Raw genomic sequence first — 15,594 nt, forward strand, 5'->3', positions numbered from 1 at the left:
AGCCTTGCGATACCCCACTAGTCACTGCCTGCCATTCTGAAAAGGACCCGTTTATTCCTACTCTTTGCTTCCTGTCTGCCAGCCAGTTCTCTATCCACATCAATAATGAACCCACAATACCATGTGCTTTAAGTTTGCATACTAATCTCTTATGTGGGACCTTGTCGAAAGCATCCGTAGTCAGGATCGAACCTGAGTCTCCGGCGCTGCATTCGCTGTAATGCAGCAACTCTACCACTGCGCCACCGTAACTTTGTCGGTGCTCTCTTTGTAACTTTGTCGGTGCTCTCTATGTGGCGACTCTTTGCATACCTTTTTCTTCCACGAGCTGTAAGCTCTGCTCAACAACCTAAAGTCTTTAGCCTACTTCTGCACTGGTATTTTATGTCATTCTTCACATGTGTAAATGATAATGTGTTATTCTTAATTGTTTACTGAATGTCATGTTGTTACTTGCGAGCAAAGCACCAAGGCAATTTCCTTGTAACTATACATACTTGGCTAATAAAATTTATTCCATTCAATTCAAACCTTGGGTAGGCAAAACAAAGAGTATCACTGTGACTTCTCACATGGTTCATTAAAGTATTCAATTCAATTCAATTCAATTCATCTAAGTTGGTGTTAGTTTTAGTTTTAGAGATACAGCGTGGAAACAGGCCCTTCGGCCCATTGAGTCCACGCCGACCGCCGACCGTCGAAATACACTATTCCCATCCTACACACACTCGGTACTATTTTCAGAAGCCAATTAAACTAAAAACCTTCACGTCTTTAGAGTGTGGGAGGAAACCGGAACACCCGGAGAAAACCCACGCAGGTCACGGGGAGAACGTACAAACTCCGTACAGACAGCACCCGTAGTCAGGATCGAACCTGGGTCTATGGCGCTGTGAGGCAGCAACTCTACCGCTGCGCCACTGTGCCGACCATTAAAGATTTGCTGTTCTCAATCTTATCATCTAAGGAAATGAAATACTGTAGACAGCCAAATGACAAAAATTTTAAAAAAGAACTGCATCAAACAAGAACAAAAAGAACTTGTTTTCTCTTTGAAGGAATCTCTAAGATCACGCAGCAGCCAGTGAAGAACTTTTGAAGTCATTCTGCTGTTGTGGAGGAGTGCCAAGACTGAAGAATTCAGATCGAGAACCAGTGGGTTGAAGGTGAGGGGGGAAAGATTTCATAAGAACCTGAGGGGTTACTTTTTGTTGGTGGGTGTATGGATCGAGCTGCTGGAGGAGGTGGTTGAGGCTGGGAATATCGCAAAGTTTAAGTAACATTTGGACAGGTACATGGATAGGACAGGATTAGAGGGATATGGGTCAAACGCAGGCAGGTGGGACGAGTGTAGATGGGACATGATGGTCGATGTGGGCAAGTTGGGCCGAAGGGCCTGTTTCCATGCTGTAAGACTCTCTAGTAAGACTTTTTAGTATAGTTTAGTTTGGAGATACAGCACGGAAACAGGCCCTTCAGCCCATCCAAGTCCGCACCGACCAGCGATCCCCGCACACTAACACTATCCTATACACACTAGGGACAATTTACACCAAGCCAATTAACCTACAAACCTGTACGTCTTTGGAGTGTGGGAAGAAACTGGAGCACCCGGAGAAAACCCACGCAGTCACAGGGAGAAAGTACAAACTCCGTACAGACAGCACCCATAGTCAGGATCGAACCCGGGTCTCTGGCGCTGTGAGGCAGCAACTCTACCGCTGCGCCACCGTGCCACCACTCTATATACTAATCCAAAAAAGTGAAGGCCAAGCTGATAAAACTGTTAAAGAATACATATTCTATAAATTCTGGGGTTTAGATGCATCATTAACGTCATTAACAGCTGCTTCGTCTTGTTATTACTTCCTTGGTTGATTACGGAGTTCACCTTGGGGATTGTAATTTTCACTGGATACACAAACTAGTAAAGGTTACTGAATAGGTGGAAATTTTTTGAGAAACTTTGAGAGACAGAAGTTAATCAGTGAATGTGCAAGGCAGCTATTTTGAGTTTGCTTCCAGAAGGACATTAATGGATAACACACAACATCTGCAGTTCATCTTCCTCAGTCCCACAGATTTTAGTTTAGTTTAGAGATACAGCTCGGAAACAGGCCCTTCGGCCCACTGAGTCCGGGCCGACCAGCAATCCCTAACAGTATCCTACACACACTAGGGATAATTTTACACTGTACTGAGCCAATCAACAAACAAGCCTGTGCGTCTTTGGAGTGTGGGAGGAAACCGAAGATCTCTGAGAAAACCCATGCAGGTCACGGGGAGAACATACAAACTCCGCACAGACGGCGCCCGTAGTCAGGATCGAACCCGGGTCTCTGGCGCTGTATGGCAGCAGCTCTACCACTGCGCCACCGTGCCACCCCTTCTTGAATTAATAGATTCTTCATGTTCAGGATATATCTTTAGTAAACTTAATGCGGTCAACTAAATTGCAGATTCACTGGCAGGGCCCCCTCAGCAAACATTGTTAATGGTTTATTAATAATCAAGAATAATCTACCAGGAGTGTAGATCCGAGGAGAAAATATTACCCACGTCTTCTGGACCACCCACATTGAAGCAATGGCCAAGAAGGCACACCAACGCCTCTACTCCCTGAGAAGGCTTCATAGGTTTGGCATGTCCCCAACAACTCTTACCAACTTCCTACAGATCCGCCGTTGAAAGCATTTTATCGGGATACATCACAGCTTGGTTTGGGACGAGCTCCATCCAAGGCCCGCAAGAAATTGCACAGAATTGTGGATGTAGCCCAGACCATCACACAAACCAACCTCCCTCCCATTGACTCCATCCACACTTCATGCTGCCTCGGCAAAGCCAGCAGCATAATCAAGGACCAGTCTCATCCCGGTCCAACTCCCTCTTCTCCCCTCTCCCATCAGGCAAGCAGTACAGAAGTGTCAAAACACACACCTCCAGATTCAATTACCCCAATGATGGTAGATGGTAGTTCAGGACTGCTCTCCCTGGTTGTTGGTAGGATGGTTCAGTTGCCTGATAACAGCTGGGAAGAAACTGTCCTTGAATCTGGAGGTGTGCGTTTTCACACTCCTGTACATCTTGCCTGATGGGAGAGGGGAGAAGAGGGAGTGACCGGGGTGAGGCTGGTCCTTGATTATGCTGCTGGCCTTGCCGAGGCAGCGTGAGGTGTAGATGGAGTCAATGGAAGGGAGGCTGGTCGTGTAGGGGGTATGTGGGACGAGCTGCCAGAGGAACTGCTAAAGAGAGGAATAAGTACTATGCTCTGAAAGGCATTTGGACAAAGATAGGAAAGGTTTTACAGGATATACACCTTAATCTGCAATGGACAAGTTGGGCTGAAGTTTCTATTTCTTGGCTGACTATGATAAGTAAATAATTCCAGACAGCAGATATCTGTATTTTGGCAAACTTATAATCTGCTTCAACAGACCCTCAAAACAATTTTATTTTGTGGGTTTAGTACCACAGACTATTGGGAACTTTCTTTGGATATTGTACAATTTACCTCCTTGATTAGAGGGCTGACAATAGACAATAGACAATAGACAATAGGTGCAGGAGTAGGCCATTCAGCCCTTCGAGCCAGCACCGCCATTCAATGCGATCATGGCTGATCACTCTCAATCAGTACCCCGTTCCTGCCTTCTCCCCATACCCCCTCACTCCGCTATCCTTAAGAGCTCTATCCAGCTCTCTCTTGAAAGCATCCAACGAACTGGCATCCACTGCCTTCTGAGGCAGAGAATTCCACACCTTCACCACTCTCTGACTGAAAAAGTTCTTCCTCATCTCTGTTCTAAATGGCCTACCCCTTATTCTTAAACTGTGGCCCCTTGTTCTGGACTCCCCCAACATTGGGAACATGTTTCCTACCTCTAATGTGTCCAATCCCCTAATTATCTTAATAAGATCCCCCCTCATCCTTCTAAATTCCAGTGTATACAAGCCTAATTGCTCCAGCCTTTCAACATACGACAGTCCCGCCATTCCGGGAATTATCCTAGTGAACCTACGCTGCACGCCCTCAGTAGCAAGAATATCCTTCCTGAAGGTGCCATGGAGGACCTATATCTGACTTTCCGCCGACTGGATAGCACGCAACAAAAAGCTTTTCACTGTACCTCGGTACACGTGACAATGATAAACTGAACTCAAAAGCATCGCAACATTTCTTTGTGTCCCGGTTTTGGTCTCTGAAGTCCATCCGTGACAATAATCGGTCAATTTCCTATCTTAACTTTAATTGATTGTATATGAGGTTAACAAACTCGTCAGGAAGGCCGGCTCCGTCCTGGGGGCGGAGTTGGATTCACGGGAGGTGGGTCTTGGAGGGGAAGATGCTCCTCAAACTGCGGAGCATCCTGGACAATACAGCTCACCCCCTCCATGACACACTGGTCAACCTGAGGAGCACCTTCAGCAACAGACTGGTCCCACCAAGATGCGGCACAGAACGCCACAGGAGATCCTTCTTCCCTGTTGCTATCAAACTGTACAGCTCCTCCCCCTTCTGTCGTGGGATAGACTGACACCCCTCCCCCCTCCCCAATCTTTGCTCATCTTCTAATCCTTTCCACTAGTCACTTTACTTTCATGTTTCATGTATTTTGTGTTTTATGACTGTTGGCAGATCAATTTCCCTCCTGGGATAAATGAAGTTCTATCGTATCGTATCGTATTTATTTATCCTGCCAGCTCATAGAGTCATAGAGTGATACAGTGCAAACAGGCCGTTCGGCACAACATGTCCACACCGACCAAAATGTCCCTTCTACACTAGTCCCACCTGCCTGTGTTTGGCCCACGTCCCTCTAAACCTGTCCTATCCATGCACCTGTCTAAATGTCTTTCACATTAACCGCTGTAATGTACTGATTTGCTATGATTCAAAATATAAACTATTTAATTCCTTATTGAAGTACACTATAAATTCACTACTTATAAAGATTTTGAAGCAATCTATCCTGAACTAAACCTTCTGGCTTTGCATTCTTATATTTTCTTTCAACTTTCATAATCCTTCCTGATCCTTTTAGCTGCCTTTGAAAACCATCAGCTTCAGGTGCATAATGTCTGGCTTTAGACACTATACATCAGGACTAAGGGTTGTCCAAATAAGGTGATCAATTATCTCCAGAAATGTCCCCTTTTTTTTTATACCTCTGTCGTTTAGAGCTGCAGCGTGCAAACAGGCCCTTCGGCCCATCGAGTCCACCCCAACCATTGATCACCTGTTCACAGTAGTTCCATGTTATCCCACTTTCTCACCCACTCCCCACACACTAGGGGACAATTTACAAGAGGGCCAATTAACCTACAAACCCGCACGTCCTTGAGATTCTGGGAGGAAACTCACACGGTCACAGGGAGAATGTGCAAACTCCACACAGACAGCACCCGGGCTCAGGATCGAACCCGGGTCTCTGCCGCTGTGAGGCAGCGGCTCTACCAGCTGCGACACCGTGCCGCCCAAAGAATTTGGTGAGTCAAATTGAGTATAACACCAAAACTCCAAATGTAGACAATAGACAATAGACAATAGGTGCAAGAGGAGGCCATTCGGCCCTTCGAGCCAGCACCGCCATTCAATGTGATCATGGCTGATCATTCTCAATCAGTACCCCGTGCCTGCCTTCACCCTATACCCCCTGACTGCTATCCTTAAGCGCTCTATCCAGCTCTCTCTTGAATGCATTCAGAGAATTGGCATCCACTGCCTTCTGAGGCAGAGAATTCCACAGATTCACAACTCTCTGACTGAAAAAGTTTTTCCTCATCTCAGTTGTAAATGGCCTACCCCTTATTCTTAAACTGTGGCCCTTTGTTCTGGACTCCCCCAACATTGGGAACATGTTTCCTGCCTCTAACGTGTCCAAAACCTTAATAATCTTATACGTTTCGATAAGATCTCTTCTCATCCTTCTAAATTCCAGTGTATACAAGCGTAGTCGCTCCAGTCTTTCAACATATGATAGTCCCGCCATTCCGGGAATTACCTAGTAAACCTACGCTGCACGCCCTCAATAGCAAGAATATCCTTCCTCAAATTTGGAGACCAAAACTGCACACAGTACTCCAGGTGCGGTCTCACTCCAAATGTAGAATGAAACTCTATCAGATCTCTACAGAAACTCTTTATTTCCAACTGTGACAACAACATTTTGATCTCCCCCTCATAAACCGATGAATAAAAGTTAACATTTTATACAAAGGTGAATCACGGTGGCACAGCGGTAGAGTTGCTGCCTCACAGCGCCAGAGACCCGGGTTCCATCCTGACTACGGGTGCTGTCTGTACGGAGTTTGTACGTTCTCCCTGTGACCGTGCTGGGTTTCTCCAGGTCCTCCAGTTTCCTCCTACTTTCCAAAGACGTACAGGTTTGTAGGTTAATTGACTTAGGTAAAATTGTAAATTGTCCCCAGTGTGTTGGACGCGAAACTGGGATAATGCAGAACCAGTGTACGGGCGATCGGTGGGTCGAGGGGCCTGTTTCCACGCTGTATCTCTCAGACTAAAACTAAACTAAACCAATGATTTGGACACATTATCAAAATAAATAAAACAAATAGTAAGTGAAAAATCCTCATGAAGTTTCAAGTCTTATAGAAGTAACTGGGAAAATTTACCTTTAAAGGCAGGGGCACATGTCACGTCTCAGTGAAATGGTGATCCTCAATAAGGACTGTATTATAGTTATTTGAAAATTTAGTGTCTTAGATAATCATAATCATACTTTATTAGCCAAGTATGTTTTGCAACATACGAGGAATTTCATTTGCCATACAGTCATACTGTGATGTTTGTTTGGTGGACCGTGTGGGGTGGGAGGACCCGTTGCTCCTCCCGTGCAGCAGGTGGCGCTGCACAGGACAAAGGGAGGTGTTTTGCACATGGTTATCTCTGTTTGTACACAGTGTGTGAGTGTGCAGCCAGACCGTGTGGTTGCGGCCATTTTTAGTTGTCTTGCTGCTAGCATTGAGTTAATGTAATAAAGACTTCTGTTGTACCTTGAAGACTCTCACGTTTTATACAGACAAAGAACAAGAACACGAAACATACCAATAAAAAGCAACAGAACACACAAAATGAACATCCATTCACCACAGTGACTCCTCCACATTCCTCACTGTGATGGAAGGCGAAAAAAAAGTTTGGTGATTTTGTACTATGGTGGTAGGGTGTGTTACCACGGGGGGTTTTTTTTTTTGTAAGTATTATTTTGTATCGCAACTGAATAAATTATTATTTTTGATTAAAACCAAAACTGAAATGTTGTCCGTGAAATTCTGCATTGAGACTTGGTCGCGTCAAGACTGTTTCGTCAATTTCCTTCCCTTCTCCTGAAGGATTTCGCTCGCATCCCCAGGAAGTCGTGCAAAGCCATACGGGATTCCTACCTCTTGCTGTAAATCTTTTATCAGCTTGCTCTTCCTTTCCACCTCAGCCTTCAAGAAGTTGATCTGTAACGGCAGCAGACCTGAAATATTAAATTGCAGATCTTCCCACTTATGCAACAGTGCGTAGTGCAAAATAAAAAACCCGGAGTGTTTTATTGCAGAGAAGAGCGGTATTTCTTACAGTTTTCGTGCCATAGTCAGAAAATAAACAGCTGCATTTTGTCTGTGACTTCTTACCCCAGCTTGCTGCTTCTCTGCTTTCAACGTAGCCTCATTGATCTGTTTCTCAAGGGCTTCCTGGAGAGATTTCATTTCATCTCTGATTGAAAAGAAAGAATTGATGCCTCAAAATTCTGCCTGCGCTGTGAAAAGTCTCAGAGAAACAATCGCTTTTTTTGCACATCGAAGCACCGCGTTTTTATGCTGTAACCGTTCGAAGCTGCAGGTCGGTACAAGTTAGAAAATTAAGGTGCAGGAGCAGGCCATTCGGCCCTTCGAGTCTGCACCGCCATTCAATATGATCATGGATGATCATCTAAAATCAGTACCCCTATTCCTGCTTTCTCCCCATATCCCTTGATTCCTTTAGCCCTAAGAGCCACAGTATATCTCTTATTATTGTTATTACACGACAGCACGCCGGGTAGAGCCGCTGCCTGCCTCACAGCACCAGGGACCCGGGTTCGATCCTGGCCTCGGCCTGTGTGTGTGTGTGTGTGTGTGTGGAGTTTGCACGTTCTCCCCGTGACCGCGTGGGTTTCCTCCGGGTGCTCCGGTTTCCTCCCACATCCGAAATACGTGCGGGTTTGTAGGTTAATTTGCCCCTCTGTAAATTGCCCCCTGATGTGTAGAGAGTGGATGAGAAAGCAGGATAACATAGAAGTCGGGTGATTAATGGATGGCTTGGACAAGATGGGCCGCAGGGACCTTTCCATGCTGCATCTCTAAACAAAGTGCTTGACTGTATTCTAAATCTTGCCAGATGCTTCATGCCCGAATGGAGTTTTGCCGGAAGCTTATGGAGCTTTTGACTGTTTCACCAAATTGGCGATGCAAAGATTTGCAGCAAAGATGTCTGCAGGCTGAAGCGGATGTTCTCTCATACAAGGCATGGTATCAGTCCCAGACAGGCACAAAATGCTGGAGTAACTCAGCGGGACAGGCAGCATCTCTGGAGAGAAGGAATGGGTGACGTTTCGGGTCGAGACCCTTCTTCAGACTGATGTCAGGGGAGTGGGCGGGACAGAGATAGAATGTAGTCGGACAGTCAGACTGGTGGGAGAACTGGGAAGGGGGAGGGGGTGGGCAGGGAGGGAAAGCAAAGGCTATTTGAAGTTAGAGAAGTCAATGTTCATACCGCTGGGGTGTAAGCTGCCCAAGCGAAATATGAGGTGCTGTTCCTCCAATTTGCGCTGGGCCTCACTCTGACAATGGAGGAGGTCAGTGTGGGAATGGGAGGTGGAGTTAAAGATTGTGTAAGTCCCCGCAGGCTGCAACTGATCCACTCGGCCTCGTGAAGCTGCTAATCAGAAGAAAGGTAGGGACTTGTTGTCCAAGTTTATGTCCCAGTGCATTTGTTCAGCACAACGATGGGAAGACTCAGAGAGATTGCAGTGCATGCCTGTGGATTAACATGCACGCTGTGGAGTAACATGACACAATATAGAGTAACATGTTGGCATTCATAGCAAGAGGATTTGAGTTTAGGAGCAGGGAGGTTCTGCTGCAGATGTACAGGGCCCTGGTGAGACCGCACCTGGTGTATTGTGTGCAGTTTTGGTCTCCTAACCTGAGGAAAGACGTTCTTGCCTTAGAGGGAGTACAGAGAAGGTTCACCAGATTGAGCCCTGGAATGGCGGGACTTTCATATGAGGAAAGACTGGATAGACTGGGCTTGTACTCGCTGGAATTTAGAAGACTGAGGGGGGATCTTATAGAAACATATAAAATTCTTAAGGGGTTGGAGAGGCTAGATGCGGGAAGATTGTTCCCGATGTTGGGGGAGTCCAGAACCAGGGGTCACAGCTTAAGGATAAGGGGGAAGTCTTTTAGGACCGAGATGAGAAAATATTTCTTCACACAGAGAGTGGTGAGTCTGTGGAATTCTCTGCCACAGAAGGTTGTTGAGGCCGGTTCATTGGCTATATTTAAGAGGGAGTTAGATGTGGCCCTTTTTGCTAAAGGGATCAGGGGGTATGGAGAGAAGGCAGGTACAGGCTACTGAGCTGGATGATCAGCCATGATCATATTGAATGGCGGTGCAGGCTCGAAGGGCCGAATGGCCTACTCCTGCTCCTATTTTCTATGTTTCTATGTAACATGACACACATGGCACAGTCACAGCGAGAACTACAAAAAGTTAACAAACAGTTGAGATAGTAAGTATGAGGTAGGACCCAGAATTTCAGAAGATTAAAGGTATAGGTTGAAAGAGATGTGAGAGACATTTGAAAATAAGTTTAGTTTAGTTGATTGTTCATGCACCAATGTAGAGTGAAAAGCTTTTATTACGTGTGAACCAGCCAGTGGAAAGACGATACATGATTACAATCAATCCATTTATAGTGCAGATACATGATAAGGGAATAACGTTTAGTGCAAGTTAAGGCCAGTAAGGTCCGAGGGTCTCCAATGAGGTAGATGGTAGTTCAGGACTGCTCTCTGGTTGTGGTAGGATGGTTCAGTTGCCTGATAACAGCTGGGAAGAAACTTGTCCCTGAATCTGGAGGTGAGCGTTTTCACACTTCTGTACCTTTTGCCCTGATGGGAGAGGGGAGAAGAGGGAGTGGCCAGGGTGCGACTGGTCCTTGATTATGCTGCTGGCCTTGCCGAGGCAGCGTGAGGTGTAGATGGAGTCAATGGAAGGGAGGTTGGTTTGTGTGATGGTCTGGGCTGTGCCCACAATTCTCTGCAATTTCTTGACAATAGACAATAGGTGCAGGAGTAGACCATTCGGCCCTTCGAGCCAGCACCACCATTCAATGTGATCATGGCTGATGGTCTTGGTTCCCAAACCAAGCTGTGATGCATCCTGATTAAATGTTTTCGATCAGGTCAGGGGATGATCCACTAAACAAATAAAACTGCAGATGCTGGAATCTAAAATAAAAACAGAAAGGCTGGAAGAACTCGGCAGCACGGTGGCGCAGCGGCAGAGTCGCTGCCTTACAGCGCTCACAGCGCCAGGGACCCGGGTTCGATCCCGACCACGGGTGCTGTCTGTACGGAGTTTGCACGTTCTCCCCGTGACCTATGTGTGATTTCTCTGAGATCTTCGGTTTCCTCCCACACTCCAAAGACGTACAGGTTTGTAGGTTAATTGGCTCGGTGTAAATGTAAAATTGTAGGATAGTGTTAATGTGCGGGGATTACTGGTCAGTGCGGACTCGGTGGGCCGAAGGGCCTGTTCCGCGCTGTATCTCTAATCTAAACTAAACTAAAACTCAACCAGTCAGGTTGCATCTGTGGAAAAAGAAAACGGTTAACATTTCTGGTCATATGGAGGATTATTGGCCAGAAACATTGACCCAAAAAGTGAACTGGTTTCTCTTTCCACAGATGATGCTTGACTGGCTGAATTCCTCCAGCTTCTCTGCTTTTGTTTTCGTCAAGAGGTGTTCTTTAGTGTCTTCCCCTTTGTTCTACCTATTGTACTTGAGTTTGAACTGAGTGCCCCTGTGTATATGGTATATCTGATCTGTGCAAGAAGGAACTGCAGATGCTGGTTTAAACCCAAGATAGACACACAAAGCTGGAGTAACTCAGCGGGACAGGCAGCATCTCTGGAGAGAAGGAATGGGTGACGTTTTGGCTCGAAACCCTTAAGGGTCTTGACTCGAAACGTCACCCATTCCTTCTCTCCAGAGAAGAAGGGTCTCGACACAAAATGTCACCCATTCCTTCTCTCCGGGGATGCGGCCCATCCCGCTGAGTTGCTCCAGCTTTTTGTGTCTACCTGATCTGCTTTTTGCTGTACATCAGTACACGTGACAATAATAAACTTAAACATAAACCTAATTTACTTCCGACAGAAAGAGAGGCAGTTAACGAAAGTTCTCAAACCACATAGAAAGCAGCGTAACAATGTGCAGAGGGCTCGGGGTGAACACAGTAGAGAAATGAGATTCATTTCGGATTGCTTGGTGAAAGAGTTCTTCCTAAGAAGAAAGCAGAACGTGCATAGAAAATGTGTGCTGTGTGTTTGATGTAAGAAATATTAAGGGAAATCTTCTTGACTTGCCGCCCACTGTGAACTGCCTGGGTGTTCTGAATATTGGATGTGTTCAGGAAGGAACTGCAGATGTTGGTTTAAACTGAAGATAGACACAAAACGCTAGAGTAACTCAGCGGGACAGGCAGCATGGATAGGTGTGTCATGTTACTCCACAGTGTGCATGTTACTCTACAGTGTGCACGTTACTCCACAGTGTGCACGTTACTCCACAGTGTGCACGTTACTCTACAGTGTGCATGTTACTCTAGTGTGCATGTTACTCTACAGTGTGCATGTTACTCTACAGTGTGCATGTTACTCTAGTGTGCACGTTACTCCACAGTGTGCACGTTACTCCACAGTGTGCACGTTACTCTACAGTGTGCACGTTACTCCACAGTGTGCACGTTACTCCACAGTGTGCACGTTACTCCACAGTGTGCACGTTACTCTACAGTGTGCACGTTACTCCACAGTGTGCACGTTACTCCACAGTGTGCACGTTACTCCACAGTGTGCACGTTACTCTACAGTGTGCATGTTACTCTACAGGCATGCACTGCAGTCTCTCTGAGTCATCTCATCGTTAAACAGCAGTGAACAAATGTACGGGACATACCGCGGTGGCGCAGCGGTGAAGTTGCTGCCTTACAGCGCTTGCAACGCCGGAGATCCGGGTTCGATCCCGACTACGGCTGCTGTCTGTACGGAGTTTGTACGTTCTCCCCGTGACCTGCGTGGGTTTTCACCGAGATCTTCGGTTTCCTCCCACACTCCAAAGACATGCAGGTTTGTAGGTTAATTGAAGATAGACACAAAATGCTGGAGTAACTCAGCGGGACAGGCAGCATCTCTGGAGAGAAGGAATGGGTGACGTTTCGGGTCGAGACCCTTCTTTGGGTAAATTGGCTTGGTGTATGTGTAAATTGTCCATAGTGTGTGTAGGGTAGTGCTAATATGCGGGGATCGCTGGTCGGCGCGGACTCGGTGGGCCGAAGGGCCTGGTTCCGTGGTGTGTCTCTAATCTAAACTAAACATAAATTTGGAGAAAATGTCCCTACCCTTTTTCCGATGGACAGCTGCAGGAGGCCGAGCGCAGGGATGGGACGCGGCCTGCAGTGGCACGGAGCGGTGGAGAACACCAACAACATGGCCAGGCCAGGCCAGGCCAGGCCGATCCCTGCAAATGTCACCCCATGCCGTCGCCATGACAACGGGCCTTTACAGCCAAGTTAACACTCCACATTTTCAACAACTTTGGACTTTAGATTTAGATTTTTTTAGATTTATGATTTAGATTTAGAGATACAGCGCGGAAACAGGCCCTTCGGCCCACCGAGTCCGCACCGCCCAGCGATCCCCGCACATTAACACTATCTATCCTATACACACCTGGGACAATTTTTTAAAAACATTTACCCAGTCAATTAACCTACATACCTGTACATCTTTGGAGTGTGGGAGGAAACCGAAGATCTCGGAGAAAACCCACGCAGGTCACGGGGAGAACGTACAAACTCCGTACAGACGGCGCCCGTCGTCAGGATCGAACCTGAGTCTCCGGCGCAGCATTCGCTGTGAGGCAGCAACTCTACCGTTGCGCCACCGTGCCGTGAACTTGAACGGTTACAAGATGGCAGTGGAAACGTGGCGACACACAAAGTGTGGTAGGTATATGGAACAAGCTGCCAGAGGAGATAGTTGAGGCAGGGACTATCCCAATGCTTAAGAAACAGTTAGACAGGTACTTGGATAGGACTAGGTTTGGAGGGATATGGACCAAGCGCGGGCAGGTGTGACTAGTGTAGCTGGGACATGTTGGCCGGTGTGGGCAAGTTGGGCCGAAGGGCCTGTATCCACACTGTATCACTCAATGACCCTATGATGCTTGTACACCGCCCCAATGTGTCCCAATGGGGCTCAGGACTCTCATCGCCCTGCGTGGCTCGGCCCTGGGACTTTACATCGCCCGGTGGGGGCTTCAAGGGGTTGGGAGCCTCGACTGCCTCGTGGCGCCACGGGAGAAGAATGAGGAGGAGATAAGACTTTGCCTTCCATCACAGTGAGGGTATGCCTAGAGCAATCACTGTGATGGCTGTTTTGTGTAAAAAATTGTATCTGTGTGTCTTGTGCTTTTTGATGTCTGCTGCCGGACCCTGACGTGAGAGGACGCTGGCGTTGAGTATTCGCCGCTTTTCCGTCAGGATAGTTTGTCTGTTTGTCTTTATGTTAAATGTATTTGTAAAGCGCTTTGAGCATGTGATAAGGCGCTATATAAAATAAATATATTATTATTATTATTATGAGTGTGTAAGGTTTTACTGAACTGCATGCAGTTATGGATTTTCACTGTAGCTCGGTACATGTTGATAATAAAGTACCATTGAACCAGTGGGTAAGTGGATGATATCTCTTGTGCCCATTTGAGATTCTTTATGTCTAATGAAGTCCATTTCAGAGTTATACATATCAGACATAAGTCATCAAATAAAATGTGTGTCGTTTATTCAAGGGGACTTCACAATCTATCTCTGGAGTTTCCTACAAAATATTATTCCCAACCTTGAGAGCACATGATAACTTTGTAAAGGGGAAAACAAGGAACTGCAGGTGCTGGTTTGGAAAAAAAAAAGACACAAAGTGCTGGAGTATTTCAGTTGGGCAGGCGGCATCATTGGAGAACACGGATGGTGATGTTTCGGGTCGAGACTCTTTTTCAGACCCGGAGAGCGGGGCCCGATCCAAAGCACCATCTCACCATGTTCTCCAGAGATATAAGTCATAGAGTCATACAGTGATACAGTGTGGAAACAGGCCCGTCGGCCCAGCTTGCCCACACTGGCCAACAGGTCCTAGCTGCACTAGTCCCACCCGCCTGCATTTGGTCCTCATCCCTCCAAACCTGTCGTGTACCTGTCTAACTGTTTCTTAAACGTTGGGATAGTCCCTGCCTCAACTGCCTCCTCTGGCAGCTTGTCCCATACACCCACCGCCTGACCTGCTGAGTTACTCCAGCACTTTAAAGGGGTGATGGCTCTATATTAACAATTATTGAGGGCTATTGAGGGCGTGCAGCGTAGGTTTACTAGGTTAATTCCCGGAATGGCGGGACTGTCATATGTTGAAAGACTGGAGCGACTAGGTTTGTATACACTGGAATTTAGAAGGATGAGAGGGGATCTTATCGAAACGTATAAGATTATTAAGGGGTTGGACACATTAGAGGCAGGAAACATGTTCCCAATGTTGGGGGAGTCCAGAACCAGGGGCCACAGTTTAAGAATAAGGGGTAGGCCAATTAGAACAGAGATGAGGAAAAACTTTTTCAGTCCGAGAATTGTGAATCTGTGGAATTCTCTGCCTCAGAGGGCAGTGGAGGCCAATTCTCTCAATACATACAAGAGAGAGCTAGATAGAGCTCTTAAGGATAGCGGAGTCAGGGGGTATGGGGAGAAAGCAGGAACGGGGTACTGATTGAGAATGATCAGCCATGATCACATTGAATGGTGGTGCTGGCTCGAAGGGCCGAATGGCCTACTCCTGTACCTATTGTCTATTGTTGATTGTCTATTGTTCAGTAATGCGCAGAACGCATGCTAGACGCATTTGTTCTTCAGTGACAAAAACTAGAATAACCAGTCATGGCCTGGAATTAGAGACCAGGGGTTGTTTCTGTTGCAAATTTCCAATCCGAGTGACTGCAAATATCTCATAGTAATTTAGCAAATGTCCTGCAAAGTCTTTCCTGACACCGGTTGAAAATCATACATTGATATCAGTTAGTAATCTGTCTGAATGTTTGCCATTCTAATTAAGAAGGGGCAGCACGGTGGTGCAGCGGTAGAGTTGTTGCCTCAGCGCCGGAGACCCGGGTTCGATCCTGACCTCAGCTGCAGTCTGCACTGAATTTGTACCTTCTCCCTGTGACCCGCGTGGGTTTTCTCCAGGTGCTCTGGTTTCCACTCACATTCCAA

The 15,594-nt window shown here is 46.7% G+C and overlaps 1 protein-coding gene across 3 annotated transcripts in view; it reads right to left on the minus strand.

Annotated features, from left to right (window-relative positions):
- The window catches only part of luzp2 (leucine zipper protein 2), a 206,596-nt gene that overhangs the window by 55,932 nt on the left and 135,070 nt on the right, over window positions 1-15,594 (minus strand). For 2 of the 3 annotated variants that reach the window (XM_078415491.1, XM_078415489.1), the window contains exons 4-5: window positions 7,645-7,726; window positions 7,408-7,470 (exon numbers count right to left, since the gene is read on the minus strand). In XM_078415491.1, coding sequence (XP_078271617.1) covers window positions 7,408-7,470; window positions 7,645-7,726 — 145 coding nt within the window. The remainder of the gene's footprint in view (window positions 1-7,407; window positions 7,471-7,644; window positions 7,727-15,594) is intronic. The other variant, XM_078415490.1, reaches the window with a different exon arrangement.

Source organism: Rhinoraja longicauda, chromosome 18, assembly GCF_053455715.1.
Source record: "Rhinoraja longicauda isolate Sanriku21f chromosome 18, sRhiLon1.1, whole genome shotgun sequence".
NCBI lineage: Eukaryota > Metazoa > Chordata > Chondrichthyes > Rajiformes > Arhynchobatidae > Rhinoraja > Rhinoraja longicauda.